This window comes from Dasypus novemcinctus, chromosome 20, assembly GCF_030445035.2.
Source record: "Dasypus novemcinctus isolate mDasNov1 chromosome 20, mDasNov1.1.hap2, whole genome shotgun sequence".
NCBI classification, from domain to species: Eukaryota; Metazoa; Chordata; class Mammalia; order Cingulata; family Dasypodidae; genus Dasypus; species Dasypus novemcinctus.
Genome location: NC_080692.1, coordinates 18,825,892 through 18,844,530, shown reverse-complemented (window position 1 = coordinate 18,844,530; position 18,639 = coordinate 18,825,892). Strand labels below are relative to the sequence as shown.

Below are 18,639 nucleotides of genomic sequence, written 5' to 3'. Positions count from 1 at the left end.
TCACTCCATATCTCCAAGCTCTTGGCACCAGCCTTTGCCTATAATCACTGCCAAATAAATATTTATTAAGTGGAAGATAGCCTTGAATCCACACGGATTCATATCTTTAAAAAGTCATTCATAAACTCTAGCCTTTTAACTATTTGTTGGTTAGTCTGGAATCCCAGAGAGCAGTGGACTCTTGCGATTCTGCACGACCGTTGTCATGGGTTGGTCAGAAGGAATATTTGTGAGCATTCTTGCAAGCTCGTAAAGTGGTCTTTGCTCTGTAACGGATAAAGCCAAGCTTTATCTGTCCTGCCTCTTGGTAGTCAGCACTGTGTGGATAAACTCCGCATGGTTCCCAGAGAGGAACTTGAAGCAATTCTCAGGGAGGCGGCCAGGGAGCAGTATTGGTGGCGTTGCTGAATGCCACTGGCCCTGGGCTGACGGTGTTTAATTGCAAGATCTTACGCTGTCCAGAAAAACTGGACACATTTGGGACAGTTTGTCATCTCACTGCTTGTTGGCAACGCTGAAAGCTGGAGCTGGGACCCAAAGGCTACAGACCACTCCGTTACCCCGGGCTTCTCAGGGAGCGAAGTGGGATTAGATGAGAACTGAAGAGCAGTTTTGCCTTGTCATCCCGAATTTTCTATTCTGGATGATTTTTTTTTTTTCTTGTCTTTTTTTTTTTCTTTAGGAGGTACCAGGAACTGAACCCAGGACCCCCCCCCATGTGGGAGGCGGGTGTTCAACTGCTCTCCCAGACAATTTTTTTTTTTTAAAGATTTATTTATTTATTTAATTTCCCCCCCCTCCCCTGGTTGTCTGTTCTTGGTGTCTATTTGCTGCCTCTTGTTTCTTTGTCCGCTTCTGTTGTCGTCAGCGGCACGGGAAGTGTGGGCGGCGCCATTCCTGGGCAGGCTGCTCTTTCTTTTCACGCTGGGCGGCTTTCCTCACGGGCGCACTCCTTGCGCGTGGGGCTCCCCACGCGGGGGACACCCTTGCGTAGCACGGCACTCCTTGCGCGCATCAGCACTGCGCATGGCCAGCTCCACACGGGTCAAGGAGGCCCGGGGTTTGAACCGCGGACCTCCCATATGGTAGACGGACGCCCTAACCACTGGGCCAAAGTCCGTTTCCCATCCCAGACAATTTTTTAAAAATCGTGTTAACATATACATAACAAAATTAGGTGATTTTTATAAGGATTTTTAAAGAAGGATTAAGAGCAGCCTTAAAAGAGTGAATTTTAGTAAAATTATTTTCTAAAACTGGTGTGAAGATTGCCAATCAACACAGTAATGGTAATTATTATTTGTCTGGCTACCAGTGACAAGTTAAAGGGAAGAGAATGTGGAATTTGGATGGTTCTGGGAATTCCTGTGGTTGTTAGGAGGTGCCTGGGATGGACTTGGAAGGCAGAGCAGAGGGAAGAGGGAGATAGAGGAAGGAAGTCAGCGGGTGCTGGATTGGAACGGTAGGCATGGAAACGGAAATGATGGCTAAGAGAATTAGGTGGAGCAGACGAGATGATAAGTTTGCCCAGAAATGCTGTAAAATGAGTGCATCAGGGAGAATTTAAAAATATGAAGCAATACAACATTGACAACTATTTGATCACCCAGGACAGCTAACAAGGAGGTGATGATGGTCAACCACCACACCAAGGAACCGAGAGAAATCTACAACTGCAAGCAAGAAAGTCCCCTCCATCGGCCTATGAGACTGAAGCCCCTCTAAATTAGAGGAGGAGCGGACATCACCATCCCAGAATCCTCAGGATTGGGGAATAAACTATGGACTAGAGTGGACTTACTGGTATTCCACTATAGACTCATTGTGATTCTAGCAATGGAAGAACTTCTATCACTGATGTGGAGGCAGTGGCCCCTGGAGGTTCTGAGGGCAGGGAGAGGGAGAACAGGTATAATACAGGGGCATTTTCGGGATTTGGGAATTGTCTGAATGACACTGCAATGACAGATACAGGCCATTATATATCCTGCTATAACCTACAGAATAGTGTGGGAGAGCGTGTAAACTACAATATAAACTATAATCCATGCTTAGTGGCAATGCTCCAAATGCGTTCATTAATTGCAATGAATGTACCACACCCATGAAAGAAGTTGTGAATGTGGGGAAATGTGGGAGGTGAGGAGACTGGGGCATATGAGAATCCCCTATATTTTTAATGTAACATTTATGTAAATCTAAATATCTTTTAAAAAAAGAAAGAAACAATTTGAGCAGGAGCAAGACACAGACCCCAGTTACCAAGAACATGAGAGAAGGAACTAGAGACACAGCGGCGAGAAGGGGTGAACTCCATTTCTCTCGGCGGGTCCCATTCGGGGCCATCTTGAGAAGCTCGTATTTCGTGTCTTGTTCGAGGACGCCAGGGCACTTCCCAGCTTTTCAGGCGTGCCAGTCAGACACTGTGAGCTTTGGACAGATGCCATGTCAATGTCAAGGTATCACTTCCTTCTCTCTTTAGACCTTGAGCCCTTTGTACATTTTAATTGATTATGCTCAGCTTGCTTGTTGAATGGAAAATTAAGAAAGTTGGTCGTCTAAAGGGTTTGTAGATGCCTCTGTGGTCTGATCACCGTCTGAAAGATGTTTCATTCCAAGGTACTGAAATTTTCTGGAAAATCTGAGAGGCGTCGTTGCCACTGTTTTTTATCAAATGGTTGTTTGCAAATTGCTGCTGTGTTCTTCCCCTAACTGGTTTTGGAAGGAAGAGCAACTTTGAAAACCGGTGGTTTTTTTTCCAGTGTAGTATGTTAGAAGGGCAGAGAAGTGAAAGAAGAATAACGAATACCAAAGCAGCGGCGCTAGACCAGGGCAAGCAGCGAAGGGGCGTTCTGCGTAGTGACTCAGGAGGCGCGTGCAGGCTCATCCTGCGACTCGCTCCTCGGTCAAGGAGGCAGGAGACACCCCCGGCGTCTTGGTGCCCTTGAATGCAGCTCTTCACCTTTCTGAAGCAGTTCATCTTCATCCAAAGTCAGGGTAAGAGGATTCACCTCTGGAGGGAACCTGCGCGCGGGGGCTAACCCGCGGAGGTCATCCGGCAGGCCTGTTCGTCGTTATTTGGGGAGGGGACCCTTACTTGCATTCTTGTGGGAAACTCTAGGGTCTCCTCCCGTAACACCTTCCGAAAGGAGTGCGAGAGTCAACGTGAAATTCTCACGTGCTATTTGGCGTCAACTATTAAATGTGATTCTTGTGCTTCTCTCCGTCTAGTTCTCAATTGTCTATGGCTCTTGGGAGGGAGAAACAAAGCTCTATAAGGTCAAGGTCTATAAGGCATTTATATCAATGAACACACACCAGAGTTGTGACATTTGTAGTTACTGGGTTTGTCTATTTTTTGAGATTTTGTAGTTATTGTTTGACCCAAGTTTTTTTTTAGGGACTCTGAAGAAAGGACCAGAAAAATTATTATTCACCCTGGTATTTCGTTGGAAATGTATGCTGACTTTCAACTTTTAGGAAGAGTCTAGTCCTCCATCATTCCAAAACGAGTTGAGGAGTTTGTGATCCTTTCCTTCCTCCTGGGCACTTGCATCTATCACTAGCCCAGCTGGGATTAGGAGGACAAGCAGCCCTCTCTGCTGAAATAGAACGACAACACTTTGGGCAAACCTGAAACGTTAGTCTTCATCAGTTAATCCCGAATGAACATCCTGAGTAACCGACATCAGAGAAGGTGCTTCGCATCGGACGGAGAGGACACATTCCCTTCCGTCGAGGACATTTTAAAACGAAGGTTCCAAACAGACCAATAAAAAGGGTGAACGATTTATATTTTTATCCCTGTTTTGCCCTGAGATTAAGCAGAAGGGGGTTCGTGGATATTTGCTCAGCCTAGAGGGGAAGGGTCACTGTGTATAAATAAGGAGGCGGTGCTCTGGCAAGGTTGGGAACATGACCTTTGGCCCTTCCGAGCCTGGGAAGCCCGAGCGAATGCCCGCAATCCTCGCAGTGAATGGGCGCAGCCTGAGCGCGCCCCTCTGGGTGCCCAGCGGGGTTATAGGTTAATGAATGAGTGCTTTCCCCGCACGCCGGATTCTGTTTGATAGTGGTTTTATAAATAAAGGCTTAAACGGGGTCAGAAGAGGACCTGCCTATTGCTTCCAAGCTCTGCATCTTTTCTGAAGTGGTGGCGTTCAAAGCTGACATCCTTCCACCGGGGAAGAGAGGGTGGAGGCTCAGGTGCACAGAGAACCGAGTGACCCCGACTGGCTCAGTCGGTCTCAAAGCAGGACCCAGTGGAAAACAAAGGGGAGGGGGTCCCTGCTGCCCTCCATTCTTCTCTCGTAATCCCTTAAAAAATAATTACAGACCCGAACCTCTGGCCTCCAGCACATTTTCCACTTGATTAGAGGCCTTTGTAAGGTAGGGGAAGGGACCTGCCGACTTGGACATTGTGCTGGGGCCTAAAATGTCCAGCTGGGATTTTTTTCCATCAAAAGGGGATTTGAGTTAAACCATTATCAGGGGCTTAAAGGAGAAAAGCTGTTGAGCCGCAAGGGAGGGGGGAGATTAGCATCGGGGGCTGGCTGTGGGCACCGGTGGAAGGGTGGGGAGGGGGCTCCCAGCCCCTTCACGCCAGCTCCCGAGCTTCCCCGCGCCTTCCTGGCAGGTGCGGGAAGAGAAGTAGAGTAGCGTGTCGCTGCCCCGGGGCTTCACCTGGAAGGCCACCCGCACGTGCCGCATGGCAGGTGACTTCCGTGCAGTCCCCTGGGGCCCCCCAGGGCCCAGCCTCCACAGACAGGAGAATCAAGAACTGGGGGTGGCCGTGCTGGGTGTCTGCGCAGGACCTTTCCTCTTTGGAGGCGAGTCTGGAGGAGGCACTGAGCGCACCGAGGACGGGTCAGAAAGCAGCAGCCGTGGCCGCCCTGCTCGCCGGCTGTGTGGGTGCGCCGTGGGAGCCCTCCGGGGTGGGGGAAATCCAAACTTGGCTTGGGGATTCCTAGACCTGTCTGCCGTGGCTTCCTCAGCGAAAGGTTGCACCAGCGTGAGCCTAGTGGGGGTGATGGAGAATTGGGCCCCCGGAGGGTACGGCCCAGCCTGCGCTGGAAACGCTGGCTTTGTTTCTCCCAGGGCACCCTGTGTCATGCCAGCCTGGTTTTCCCCGCACAGTTACGATAGTGGATCGAGCCTGACTCTCCTCCTGCAGTGAGAGCACAGCTAGAGAGGGGAGGGCCAAGGAGCTGGGCGGCAGCATCTCTCCCAGTGGGATGGTGTCCGGTCTGGGTTGCCTTGCAGAGATCCTCCCAGCCGCCTGCCTGGTAGCCATGTAGGTTGGAATTTGGGCCTCAAGTCGGAATTCATCCGAAGAATCTTCTTAAAAACGTGCTAGCCCAGAAGAGACCAGGGAAGCCCCTTAAGGACCTCCTTTAAGAACTGCAGGTCACTAGGCAGTTTTCACTCCCCCTCACCTAATTTCTTATCATTTATCCTTTTTTTAAAAAATGTATTCTTGTGTATTTTATTTACCACCCACCCCTGCCTGAGATGGCTTCCTCATCTGTCTGCTCATTGTGTCTGCTCGTTGTCTCTACTCATCTACTTTAGGAGGCACCGGGAACCAAACCTTGTACTTCCTGTGTGGGAGGCAGGTGCCCAGACCCTCGAGCCACATCTGCTCCCTGCTCATTGCACCTGCTCATTCATCAGCTCGTTGAGTCAGCTTGTTGCAGCTGCTTATCTTCTTTAGGAGGTACTGGGAACCAAACCTGGGACCTCCCGTGTGGGAGGTAGGCACTCAACTGCTTGAGCCACATCTGCTCCTATGACATTTGTCTTTATGCTGGCTCATCAGCTTTGTGTGGCATGACACGTTTCCTCCTCTTTCCTCTTTTCATTTGGGTTGTTTCCCTGAATCTGTATTTTCCTGGTATGGTCGCTCACAATTGCATATTTCTACTCTGGTTTCCTTGAATTTGTCAAGGGAGATTTTCTGCTTTTTAAGACCTACTGGATGATGCCAGGGATGGCAGTTTGCTTCATGCCCAAGCCCTGAGTTCCAGAAGCTCTTCCTTTCTTTTCTTTCATTCTCTAGCGAAACATGACCTCTGTATCTCAGACCTGATGAGCTGTGACTCATCTGCTAGTACAGCTTGTGGAAGTTTCCGGGGGGAGACCCCCTTTCCACCTTCTAGGCCCACGTGGGCACCAACTGCCCTCCAGACACATGCTGTCCATTCCTGGGGCCATGTGATCGAGGGCCCAAGGGACAAGAGGTCCGCAGTCCTCGCCGACCTTTAGCCTGTCCCTTATTGTGACGGGCGGGATCTGAACAAGTTCGCTCAGGAGTTTCTTCTTGTTTTGATATCTGCTACCATTTCCTAATGTCTGTTTTCCATGGGAGGAATTTAGGTCATGTAAGCAACCTCACTTTCTTTAAGAGGGCTCTTATTTCCAGTTTCATAGACTCCTTTAGATTTCATAGAGAAGTCTTTATCTGGACAATTAACTTCTTTTAATAATTAGAAGAACAGATACTCGTAAAAATTTTTTAAATATTTGTCACTTCTCAGAGGGCCTCAAGAACTATTCATCACAGACTATACTTATTTTTTTTGGAATTAAAAAAACCCAACAACAAAACTAGCTCTATCGTTCTTGCGGTTAAAATCGGTATCTCCATGGATGACTATAAAATTTTTTCCATTTTTTGTTCTTCCAAACTGCCCAAAATGTGGCCCTCTAACAGGATTTGTGGGCAGGAGATGGTTTTTAGGAAGAATTAGAAGTTGATGTTTGATTCCTGCAGGCTCCCACAGCAGAGCGCTGCTGGCTCCAGCAGGGAGCCCTCGGGAGGGGGCGTCACAGTTTTTACCTTGTTCCCCAAACAAAAGTGCTCAGCCCTTGGGCCCTGGGAAATGGCATCACTGATATTTGAAAATTCAATCTCATCTCTTGTCACCTCTTAAACCCTGGGGAAAGTCTTTTCAGAGAGGAGGCTGGGAGGGGGTGGGGAAGAGGGTGGGCGAGCGGAGGGGACTTGTTAGATGGGAGGTCGTGGTTTCCCGGTGGAAACAGCCAACTCGCAGGCAATGCTGCCCCCTGCTGGCAGAACCCAGGGCGTGCGGGTTTTGTGAAGAAGTCCATTTCGCCTTTCCCTGCCCATCGTCCACATTGGCGAGCAAACATTTGGAATTTTGCATTAACCATACTTTGTTTTGTTGCCTTATACTGGATCCTAAAATCCGTTTCGTAAACTTGGGGTGAAGGAAAACGCAAGGCGGCACTCCCGGGTACCTCTGATTCTGGTTGGTATACCCCAGCAGTGTACCCCCGACCCAGGGGCGGGTAAGCGTGGGCCAGTGGGCGGGGTTGGTTGGTTGGTTTGGGGGAGGGATGGGGAGGATCAAGGAACAGTCCGGAAGGAAAAGACGAGAACTGTCCCCCGCCCTCACCTTCCCATAATGTGTAGGGTTTGACTTCTAACCCACGTCTGCTCCTTTTTATGTGTGAAGTAAGCGGTGACAGAAGCCGTTTGCTGCTGCTACATCCTGCGTGGTAGCACGCTAGTGAATTTCTGCAGTTCCTCTTGTGATTCCATTGAAAACTAGACCCTTCTGTGTGGGGAAAGACAGGCCAGCTGCCTGCCTTAGGGTCACGCGGCTCGATTGTCGCGGTTTGACTGCGAGCACAATGGCAGGCATCTGTCTCAAGTGCACAGGCGCTGGCTGCGTCTGGAGGAGCCTCTCGGCTCTTCTGGACTTGGAACCTGGCAGACTCGCTCCGCTTCCTGCAGCAGCAGGCTGTGAGCCTGGCAGAGTTCAGGGGACCCCCGGACCTCGTCGTGCTATTTATAGGGAAGCCTGAAGGACTCCCTAGATTTTGTGCATTTGAAATTAACCAGAAGAGCTTGCAATTGTCATTTGAATTTAGCTGGTTTTCATATTGTGTAAGACACACCAACTGGCCAGTTAAAAAAATTTTTTTTTTGATAGTTCACAGCAGCGGGTGTTTGCAATGAAGTTGTTTAATACCTAGGTCATTGAAAAACATTTGTAAACTTTTAAAAAATTAAAAGAAATGCTTTATACAGTAAAAAAAAAAGTTATGGTTGAAAATATCGGAAGTAAAAATGGAAGGCACCAGCTGGGTTGTCACGTGTCTAAGAACTTTAGGAATTGCTTAAATGTTGCAGTTCCTCCCTTATTTTACCCATCTGTCCAATTTTAGTCTTGGTGATTTTTCTAAAAATTCTAAGGTCTGTCTGGACCAATTTTTTTGGGGGTGGGGGGGAGGTCTCTTAGACCATTTCTCAAAAAGCCTTGCCCTGGGCTGGAAGATGGGAGCAGGTGGCTATTCTTACACAAATGTGTGCATAAAATAATGCCAGTTTGGCTTAAAGATTTCCTAAGGAGATATATTATTTTGGATGTTTAAATTCTTCTCATAGTCTTTTTAAATGAAGAAAACTATTTTTTCCCCCAACCATATTGAATTTTCACATACTATTCATGATAATCTGGTGTCAAACAACTGTTTTCCCACGTCCAATCCCAGTATTTTGGGTCCATGATATGAGTAGTAATTATTGACAGGCAGCTGTGTGCGAGTCCTGATCCTTCTCAAGTGTAGATTACGTAAATTGAGGAGTAATGAACATAAGAGGGTGTCTGGTATTAACAAATTAGTCCTTTTTTCTCTTCCTGGACAAGAGGGATTTGTAACTAACACATCTGTGAAGTCAAGCCTTTTCACATTTGAATGAAGAGAAAATAGTGTTCCTGCAACTCAATTCCACTTTAAAAAAGGGTTGTTAAGGACTGACGGGGAGTTGTGTGACAGTTTTAGTGTGGCAAACGAGTGTGGAAGTTCTTAGCTTTGAGGCTATCACAAGCACAGAATTCCAGCATTTGTACTTCACATCACTATTTGAGGCAGTATTTTTGAAACTGGCTCAAGTCCTTGGAGGAAAACAAGCAACACATTTGACACAACTAGCTACTTCCGTCCTGTTGCCCATTTGCCAACTTGCCCTGGTTTTCGGCTTGAGTAAGCGTGCACACACAGTGCTCGGAGACCGTGTCTAAGAAAGTTGTGCAATTCGGTACATATTAAGTTGTAGTGATGGCTTCTGGGTTTTTGGGGGTTTTTTTTTTGACTCCCACTGAAAATACCGTGCTCCAGGTCAGCACATTCCTGAGGAGAGGGCTCAGGGTGCTATCTCACCTTGCCTCCCCTTGGATAACCAGGTCACGGCAGCCGCGGTTCTGACACTGACTCCGATCACCTGGGCAGGATCTTTTTCCTCCTTGTCAAGCCTCTGTCCCCATTTATAAGAATAAATGTACAGTATCTGCCAGATTTGGAAAAACAAAAAAATTTGCGACAGAGGAATCAAACGTCGTGGTACGACGCACTTAGTCCGGCCAATGACAGGCCCCTTCCTGGCGTCGTCTCACCTGGTCTCTGCTGCTGGCTCCCCAAGACTTCCTCCTTCCCCCCTCTGTAACTGAGACTCACTCCTTTCCACCACCAGAAGTACAAACTTCTAACGACACGTGGCAACTGTCCCTAAAACACTTACAAGGTAGAGGAATAATAAGAAAGTAAGAACCTAAGTCTTTGTTTTTAATAAAATAGACACACATTATTTCTAGTCCAACAGCAGGCTGAGGGACACCGCACTTCCATTTTGTTTTATTTGGGGGTGGTCAGCACAGCCCACTCTTGCATCTTAACCTGAAGACTCGGCTTTACCAAGTACCAAGTGTCCTGGGTTGGTAGAGGCCACCTCACATGGCAAAATCAGAGCAATCCCTGGAAAAGAGGAAAAGACTGACACTGATCATTTGTGACGTTTAAATTTGCCAATTGACCGGAAATACCTGCTTTCCATCCAAGAGCTGAGAATATGCGCTGGTTTTTTCCAGTGTCTCTTTGAGAAGTTGTAGGGGAATTAATAGTAGTTGGCACTGATCCAAATGTGAATATTTCACGTTTTACTGCGTTCACTTCAAGTTTTGTTTTTTTTTTAACTTGCTACCCAGTATTTGACCAAGTTCATTGATTAAAAATGAGATAAGTATGGGGCCCAAGCATAAGCTTGGGTTTGAATGCAGCCTTCGCGTGTCTAATCCTGTGCTCTGCCCACCGTTCACATGATTTCATTAAAAAGTCTCACCCTTTTGGCTCCTCAGGGTTGGTAGTGATCCAAAATTTAGGTCTTGCCCTTCACTAACGGGACAGGATTGACTTTTAAAAGGGCTGATGTTGCTGCAAGGAAGAGAAAGAGAACAGAGAGCCGCCCGGCTGCCTTGCCCTAGGCCCTCCCTTTCCCCAGCCAGCAGCTGAGGTCAGAGGCCTGCCTTCCCCTTTCATCGACCGGGAAGAGACAGTTGTCCGAAGCTGCGGGAGGTCTTGGTTTTGTTTTACAAATCTGATCTTTTAATCAAGAGGTTCTTTTTCTTTGGGAACACTACCTTTCTCTTTTGAAAGCTTGAGTTCAAATTCTCTAAGTCAAAAGTGAAAGGTTTTACTTGTATCCCAAGACTATCACCAACTAGTAATCACTGCAGGACGGCACCAAGATTTGGGGGCCAGCCATGCTTCAATTTATAGTCCTCAGACCTATCTTTTAAGAGAGAGGTCTTACCTTCCCAAGGAAACTCCATGAAAGGAAAGTTGATTTTTAAAAAAGTCTTTGTCGTTGATTTGAATTCTGAAAGAGTATGACCAGTTTTTCTTAATGATTTTAGTTTTAATAAAAAGGCAGGCATCCTTGTTGCTATTGCCAAATGTGGAATAAGTCAGGTGAGTTTTTCTCCAAAACCTCCTCCCCACCACCAATCTAGGACAGGAATTCACCAGGAAGAAGTCCAGGGAGAATTGCGCAATGCCTCACACACAGAGCCTGGCACAATGACACACAGACACACACACAGCGCCTGGGGCACAATGACACACACACACAGAGCCTGGGGTCTGAACGCCACTTTATAGATTATCATTTCAGTGTAGACATTAAAAGGCCACTACCCAGTAAGACGTAGAGAGGTATATTAAGTCCTTTCTTTACTACTACCCAGTTTCTAGATAAGGCTTATTACCTTGTAGATGAAAAGATTTTTTATTTTTCAGTCCTGACATTTCAGTAAATATCTGTAACCAGATTTTTTGTTTAAAAATTGCCCTGAAGTGACTTTTTAACTTTTGTCCCACCCACAAAATACATTGCAACCTTCTTCCCTGGGAAGCTGTGCCCTGGGGCAGGGCCTGTGCACACGGCCGCCTCTCAGCTGCAGGTCACTTAAGTGAGGCGGACTCAGGGCCTGGGGTAAGAACAAAACTTTCTCGAAGACCAGGAGGGAGCTGGACCTGAGACCCAGAGGTGGGTTTGAATCCTGCCTCCCCAGCTTCCGGCTGGGTGCCTTTGGGTAAGTGTGTATTCCTCATCCGTAAAAGGGATGCCTGTTTCAGCAGGTGGCTTGCAGGGAAATGACAAGCACCAGGAAAGCACACCAGAGGTTCTCAGCACACACTCATTTCCTTCCGTCCAAAAAAAATTGAGAGATGAGCAATTGATCGTGTTAATGGGAGAGTGGTTCATTCATTCTCTTTTCCAGAGAAGTTCCAGATATTACTTGGAAGTACGCCCAGCGCAGGACAAGGACACTGGGCGCCCAGGATCTTAACTTTCAAACGTTAATTTACCAACCTGTAGGCAAGCTTAGATTTAATCTTTAAAGTAAAAAACAAAACTAAACCAAAACTCTTTGGGTTACAGGTGGCAGGATTATTTTGTGTATTAAAAGGAAGAGTGTTAAGTATAGTGTCTGAGACTTGGGAGGTGCTTGAATTTTTACTGGCTGAGTGGGTCTGGACGGTCCTGCCAGCTCTTGGGAGAAAAACAGGCTGAGAACCTCTATAGCTTGTGTAACCTTCGGGCGTTGTGTCAAATGCTAACTTAGAAAGCTGACCTTAATCCGAAATCCTTATTTCTTACTGGGGTCACACACCACTTTTTAAAATTTTCCAGCCAATAAGCATTGTAACCTAAGGAGGAAGAAAGAGATCCATACCTTCCCCAAAGAAAAGGAAGACGGAACTAGCGTCAGGCTCAATTAGACCCAATAGTGATGGCTCTCCAAAAAGGAACAATGCCGCTTTTGTTACGTTCAAGCAGAAAGCTTGGAAATTTTACAAAATAATCCTACTCCAAGAGAAGCCTGGGCTCCAGCCCTCTTCCTGGAAAGAGGGGCTGATCCAGAAAAGTGTTATCTACTCTTATCAGCTCCTGCAGGATCAGTGACTTCAGGTTGTTTAAGCAAACTCAGAACAACTAAGACCTAGGTGAAACCAGAAATCGGAAGGACTTCCCGGTTAGGGCTTTCCAGCCCGGCCACAGGCTGTCTGATTCTTTTATTGTCCACCCAGGGGGGGCCTTCGCCAGGATTGATTGTTAGTGCGTCTGTCTGCCCCGAAGTCAGTCTCGGAACCCTCAACAGAGGGGGCGTGGCCAGCCTCGGCCCTGGAAGTGCTTAAAATGCAAATGTGTGACAACTCCAGGCCCAGGGCCCCATCCCCCAGGAAAGTGCTTCAGTGCAGCCAGGCCTGGAGGGGAATGTTAAAAAGAGGGGCTGAGCCACCCTCCTCCCGCCTGGGGGACCCGGCACGGCACGCCTGAGCGAGCCGCCGGCTGGGACCGCAGCTTTCCACTTTCCTGAACAATGGCATCTGTGCCCTCCACCCACACCCACTCTTCGGGCCAAGAACCCCATCTTTCTTCCCCGCTTCCCTATCTCCTGACCCACTTCCCTACACTGCCCCTTGATCTCATTCCCATCCCAGCCCCCCAAAATATTAGCCACTGTAGGGGGCAGTTGGCTCTTACAGCTCTGGTTAAGGGGGAAAAAAAAGTTTTTTTTTTCCACTTTCTCCGACTTCTTTAAAATTTCCATGTTGTTGATAGCTTAAAATCCAAAAGCTCTGTAAAGCTCCAGACTGATCGCATTTCTAGAGGCAGAACATCGCATTTCTAGAGGCAGAACTTCGGGATGTCAGGGGTAAACCTTGCATGGAATATACTTTTAACCTTGAGTTTGCTCCCACCATGCAGGCTGCACCCAGTCCCACACCTCATTTCCTCTGCCGGTCAAGCACACCACCAGCTCCTCCTAGCCTGGCAAGAGCCCAAACACACAAGGCCTTCCAAATAATTCACAGGTACGAGGTGGGGTTTTTTGTTGTTGTGTTTTTTTTTTTCAAAAACATATTTCATATTTCCTCTTTTATTATATAAATATCAGTTTAACCTTTTACTGTAAGAATATAAACGTTTTAAGAGGATCTTTGTTATTATTTATACAAATTCACAAACAGTACAATTAATCAATAAAGGTCTCTGGGTTCCTTTAACTCCATGATGATAAAGGGGGTCTTGCATGTTGCTGTGGAGGATTCTAAAAAAATAAACAAAAAAATCCAACAAAAATATACATCCTACTCAAAAGCGAATTTTCTTTTAAAGCCACAAGTTCCAACCCCCACGAAAATAAAGGCATCTATTCCTCCACTTAAAACATATTTTTTAAAACCCACGCACTCCATTTTATTAACAGAACAGAGATAAGACGTGGATTTCAGTCTCCTCCGCTTCACGTGGCAGCCCCAGGGGCTCAGCAGGCCAACTCAGCTCCTCTGCTTCCAACAGGAAACCTCACTGTGGCCTTTCAGTGAGGAGGAAACTGGGCAGGAGGGCAAGGGAGGGCAGAATTTGCATATATAATAGTCATCTTCAAGATGCAGCCTGCATCTCAAACAAACAAAAATAAAAACAGTTCAACTCTCACTTCTCCCACACATTTGTGCTATAAATTAAGTCAAGACTTAAAAGCATCATTGGGTCCTCAAATCCCAATGGATAAGGAGAAAATGAAAATCACAGCCAGGATGTGGACGTGGGGGGCACACGGGATGGATGATGATTGGGAAGAAGCCAAAAGAAAGAAGACGTACAAACCCAACGGGCATCTTTCCAGTCTAGGCACAAAAATGTTTCAGTCTCAAAATATCTCTCTTGTAGAATATTCCAGGGCTTCAGAGAAAAAAGTCAACTAAAACGAGGTAGCCAGACACACACACACATATATATATAAAATTTATATATATATATATATATAATATATAGCACATATTCAGCAGAAAAAGAAATGGTACTTTAAAAAAAGACCGTGATTTCAAATTTCTTGGAAAAAAGAAAAAGGTAAAAATGAAATGAGTGTGAATATCAGAGTTCGGTAAAAGGAGAAGTGATGAGAAGAGACTGGGACTAGTTACAGAAGTGGAAGGGTGAAAAGGCCGTTGTACTGGGTTTGCTTTTTATATACTTAAAAATAAAAACCAGATCACAGAATTAAAATGAAAGCTTAAGTGAAGGCAGACATTTTCCTCAACTCCCCGGGGTGGGAAGGACCAGTCAGTCTCCCTCGGACCCCCACCCCATCTTCAGCTGCCTCACAGTGGGGAGAAGTGGGCAAAGCAGTCCTCCATCCCCCTGCAGAGAGGAGTGGGTGAGTGGTAGCTGAGTCCATCTCTGCATCCTCGGGGAAGAGAAGAGGGCAGCAGGGGAGGGGAGCAGAGGAGTGAGGGGGTGCAGCTGGTCTCCATCCCCAGATGGGATGAGACTGGGGGTGCTGGATGGGCATGAGTGCTGAGGGAGGAGGAAATGAGCCCGAGGCCTCCTGTCATTGCCCCCTGCCATCGACTGCTGTGATTTATGTGTAAGTGGGCATGTGGAGTGGGGGTGGGGGGCGGTGGTGGCCAAGGGAGGATGAGCAGGGCAGGACAAGGGGAGCGGGTGCTGCCGCCCTCACCTGACCTTCTCACTGTCCGTCATCTGCCAGAGTCCCAGGTTGAGTACCTTGAGGCAGGGCAGCTGCGTGATGCGCTCCAGGCCGCGCTTGGTGATGCGGGTACAGCCGTACAGGTCGATGCCCGTGAGCTGGCTCAGGTGCTCCGCGATCAGCTCCAGGCCCTTGTCCGTGATGCGCACGCACTGGCCGATGTTGAGCGTGCGCAGCCCGTGCATCTGCCGCACCATGCGGTTGATGCCGTCGTCGCTGATGTGGCAGGAGCAGAGCGAGAGGGACTTGAGGCCGTCCAGCCCCTGCGCTATGTACGCCAGGCTCTGGTCCCCCACCTTGTCGCAGAAGGACACATCCAGCCCCGAGAGGCGCAGGCTGCCCATGGCCAGGTGCATGATGCCCGTGTCGCTGATGTTGTCGCAGGAGCGCAGGTTAAGGCTGCGCAGGCTGCCCATGTGCGACAGGTGCAGGAGGCCCGCGTCCGAGATGCCCCCGCAGAAGCTGAGGTTGAGCAGCCTCAGGCCCGTCAGCCCGCGGGAGATGTGCTTCAGGGAGAGGTCGGTGAGCTTCTGGCAGTCCTGCAGCGTGAGCTGCTCCAGGCCCAGGCAGCCCTCGGCCGCGCTGCGCGTCATGCCGGCCAGGTGCCCGATGCCCACGTCCGAGAGGTGGCGGCAGCTGCGGAGGTTAAGGCTCTTGAGGCGCTGCAGGCCCCAGGCGATGAGCAGGAGGCCGGTGTTGGTGATGTTGCTGCAGCCCCCCAGCTCCAGCACCTCCAGGCCCTTGAGGTACTGGGCGATGCGGCCCAGGCTGCTGTCGGTGATCTGCTTGCAGAGGCTCAGGTTGAGGGCGCGCAGGGAGCCGATCTCCTGCACGAACGCGTGGCCCAGGCCGTTGTCGGTGAGGTTGTAGCAGCCGCTGAGGTTGAGGCTCTCGATGTTGGCCATGCCCTGGATCACGTAGCTGAGGCTGCGGCGGAGGCTCAGGATCTGGACCCGGCGGATGCCCCGGGCCTGCAGGCTGGGGAACAGCGACGGGTTGGCCCGGCGCAGGTGCAGCTTGGCCTCCACGCCCCGCCACACCGACTTGTGGTAGGCGGCGTCCCGCCAGGCCGTGCACACCTGCGCCGCGCGCCCCTTGTCCCGGACGTCCAGGTAGCCGAAGATCATGGCCAGCAGCTCGGGGAACAGGCACGAGATGTGGGTCTCCATCTTCCTCCTCCCCCCTCCGCGGCGCCGGGGGGAGGAGGCGCGGGCCCCGCCGCTCGGGCCCCGGGGAGGCGACTCGCGCGGTTCCTCCCGGCCGCCGCGGGCCCCACGGGCGGCCCCTCCCCGCCTTCCGGCTCCGGCCGCCGCCGCTCCTCCTCCAGCGCCCTCCGTCCTTCCTGCCCGCCGGCCGGCGTCGCCTCCCGGCCCTCCCCCCGCCCCGGGCGCCGCTCGGTCCTCACATCCCGGGCGGGGAAGGCGACCCGCCTCGCGCCCGCCGCCCGGCCGGGCCCGCCGCCCGCGGTCTACCCACGCCGCGCTCGGGCCGCGCCGCGCCGCCCGCTCCGCCGCTCCCACGCCCCCTGCCGCATCCTCCGCCGCCGGCGCTGCCGCCTCGGGCTCGGCGGGCCGGCGAGGGGGGGGCCTCGGGGACCGGGCGCTCGGGCTCCGGGCGCCGCGGAGGCTTCCTGCCGCCTTTGTCTCTCGGCCGCTTTTCAAAGCTCCCAGCCCCGGGCCGCCCGCACTCCGCCGCCCAGGCGGGGGGACCAGGAGGCCGGTGCGGGCCGCCGGGCGCACGCCCTCCTCGCCCCGCGCCGTCCGCCGGCCCTCGGGAGCCGCCGGGCCCCGGCACCGAGGACGCCGCGGCCGGAGCGCGGCTCGGCGCGGACCCGGGCCGAGCAGGCGGGCTGCGCGCTGGGGAGAGTCCGCGACGTACCCCTCGGGCCGCCGGCGCCTCCGCGCGGCCCCTCCTCCCGCGCTCGCTCCCCCCCGCGCGCGCCCGCGCAGTGGTACGAGCCTGCGCTGCCGGAACTGTCGGAGCCGTTGCCCTGGAAACCGAGTTCTTCCTATTCTGGGCGCCCCTGCTTTTTAACCCTGTGCGCGCCGCGGGAGAGCAGCTGTCAGCAGAGCTCGTCCCCACCCTCGGCCTTCCCGCGCCGCCGCGCGTTGTGGAACCCGGCCCTCTGCGGGCCACGCCCTAGCCCTGCTCCCCGTTCTCTGCCGCCGCCGAGGGGGCAGCCCCCCTGGCCAGAGCTTTCGCCTACAATTCTTGACCCTTACTTTACACCCTTCTCCGTTTATTATCTTCTCAAGACCTTCCTCCCCATGCTAGTACTCAATAATCATCACCCCTGCTCTCCTTCCTTTTACTGTCCCTAATGCCCCTTAACACGTTGCTGCGACCACACCCCTACCTCCCCCCAGTGGAGCTGTTTCCTTTCTCCCCAGTCTTGTGCCTTAAGTGGCAGAGAAAATCGGCTTTATTATTCCATACCTTAGTATGTTCTCATTCGGGAGTCTCATAGACTTAGCCATCACTACTACCTTCTAGCGTCTTCTGCTTGCTTCCAGACCACCTCTATGAACGTGTTTCCCTCGGGGTTTTATACTTCAAAATTTCCCTCCGCTTCCGGACGTTGCCTCGCGGTGCCCTCGCAGCCCCTCGGCCAGCTTTGCTCTTATAAGGGGGGGGCCTCACCTAAGCCTTATTTTATGACTTTCCTTCTCCTCAACAAGGTAGACTATAAATTGTACGGCCAAACTGCACTGCTTGTCAGGATATTTGTATGCGCTAATACAAATCTACTTTTTAAATAAAATGTAATGACTGTTGGACTTGGTGCTTTTTGTTCATAAACCGGGTTTTATGGAGCTCCGTTCTAGAACGTGTCTCCTTTCTAAATGCCCACACTGAAGACAGGGTTTCAGGGGTTTATTTTAAGTGCCCATCCCAAACCAAGAATTTTGGGATCAAAAATACCCGCCCTCTCTATTTTTTAACCAATTTATTGGCCAGCAACTAGACGCGAGACAAGCAGATTTCAGTGTCAGAAGAGGAAAAGGGCTTCACTGATTACTTGAGGACCTGAACAAGATTTTGAATGGGACTTACATTCATTATATGAGACCGTTAAGTTTCGGCCACTTCTTTTTGGCCCAAGAGATCTGTACACAGAGATTCACTGGAAGGCATAATACATTTTAGACTCCACCCACCTCAACTTCTCCTGAATCAGGAAACGCAGAAGTAAAAATTCTCACAAGTTTGTTAGCTAACCCACATTACACAGGGCGTGAGGCCTGTTGATTTTTATAACCTGCCTGAAATAATAGATTGTGCTGTTAGTCGCTCAGGTGATTCCAGGTGGACTGTGGCACACTTCATAGGTGTCATGCTACAGGGGTGTCTCTGGGCTTGAGCGCTTCTCAGTCCCTGCTGAAACTTTGACTTTAAACTCTACCTCACAGTCACTCGTTTTTGTTACGTGGATGTAGATGTGTTTGTGCTGATGTTGAGCTCTTAACTCAAAGCACCTATAGTGCACCTTTGTCCTAGTTAGTAGAAAACGGAGTGCCAGGCGGTACATGTGGGGTGGATTTGTAGGCAGACCCTGTCCTCCAGAGAAGGGGTTTAGTGATTTTTCTGCTCTGGAAAGATCATTATTCTCGAGTCTGAAGAGTCATTCAGAGAGAGGAGCCTTGGAGCGCTTTCTCTAAAGGCTGGCCACCGACCCCAGTCCTAGTTCTAGCAAAACCTTCTCTTGAGTTGAGCTCTAGGATTTTGTTAATACAGAGCCTTTTACTTAAGATATTAAAATATGTATTACAAGGATTTT

At 50.2% G+C, this 18,639-nt stretch overlaps 2 protein-coding genes across 8 annotated transcripts in view; one reads left to right on the top strand and one right to left on the bottom strand.

Moving 5' to 3' along the window:
* The window catches only part of WNT5B (Wnt family member 5B), a 117,162-nt gene that overhangs the window by 55,941 nt on the left and 42,582 nt on the right, over positions 1–18,639 (top strand). Inside the window, exons 1-2 of one of the 2 annotated variants that reach the window (XM_058282513.2) lie at positions 11,324–11,393; positions 13,076–13,182. The exons of the other annotated variant lie outside the window; for it this stretch is intronic. The gene's annotated coding sequence lies outside the window, so the exon portion shown is untranslated. Of the gene's footprint in view, positions 1–11,323; positions 11,394–13,075; positions 13,183–18,639 lie in introns of those variants that run through there. 2 annotated transcript variants of the gene reach the window in all.
* On the bottom strand, positions 754–16,718 carry FBXL14 (F-box and leucine rich repeat protein 14). Of its 6 annotated transcripts, XM_004457670.5 has the most exons (3): positions 15,941–16,716; positions 14,832–15,839; positions 13,232–13,418 (listed from the first exon to the last, which is right to left on the bottom strand). In XM_004457670.5, exons 2-3 carry the CDS (start codon positions 15,764–15,766, stop codon positions 13,319–13,321), a joined length of 1,035 nt encoding a protein of 344 aa, XP_004457727.1. In that variant the 5' UTR covers positions 15,767–15,839; positions 15,941–16,716; the 3' UTR covers positions 13,232–13,318. The 6 variants fall into 6 exon arrangements, with proteins under 6 accessions (XP_023444288.1, XP_004457726.1, XP_004457727.1 ...); XM_023588520.3 differs by lacking the exon at positions 13,232–13,418 and adding an exon at positions 754–9,777 and having other exon boundaries at positions 14,832–16,718; XM_004457669.5 differs by lacking the exon at positions 13,232–13,418 and adding an exon at positions 754–9,777 and having other exon boundaries at positions 14,879–16,718.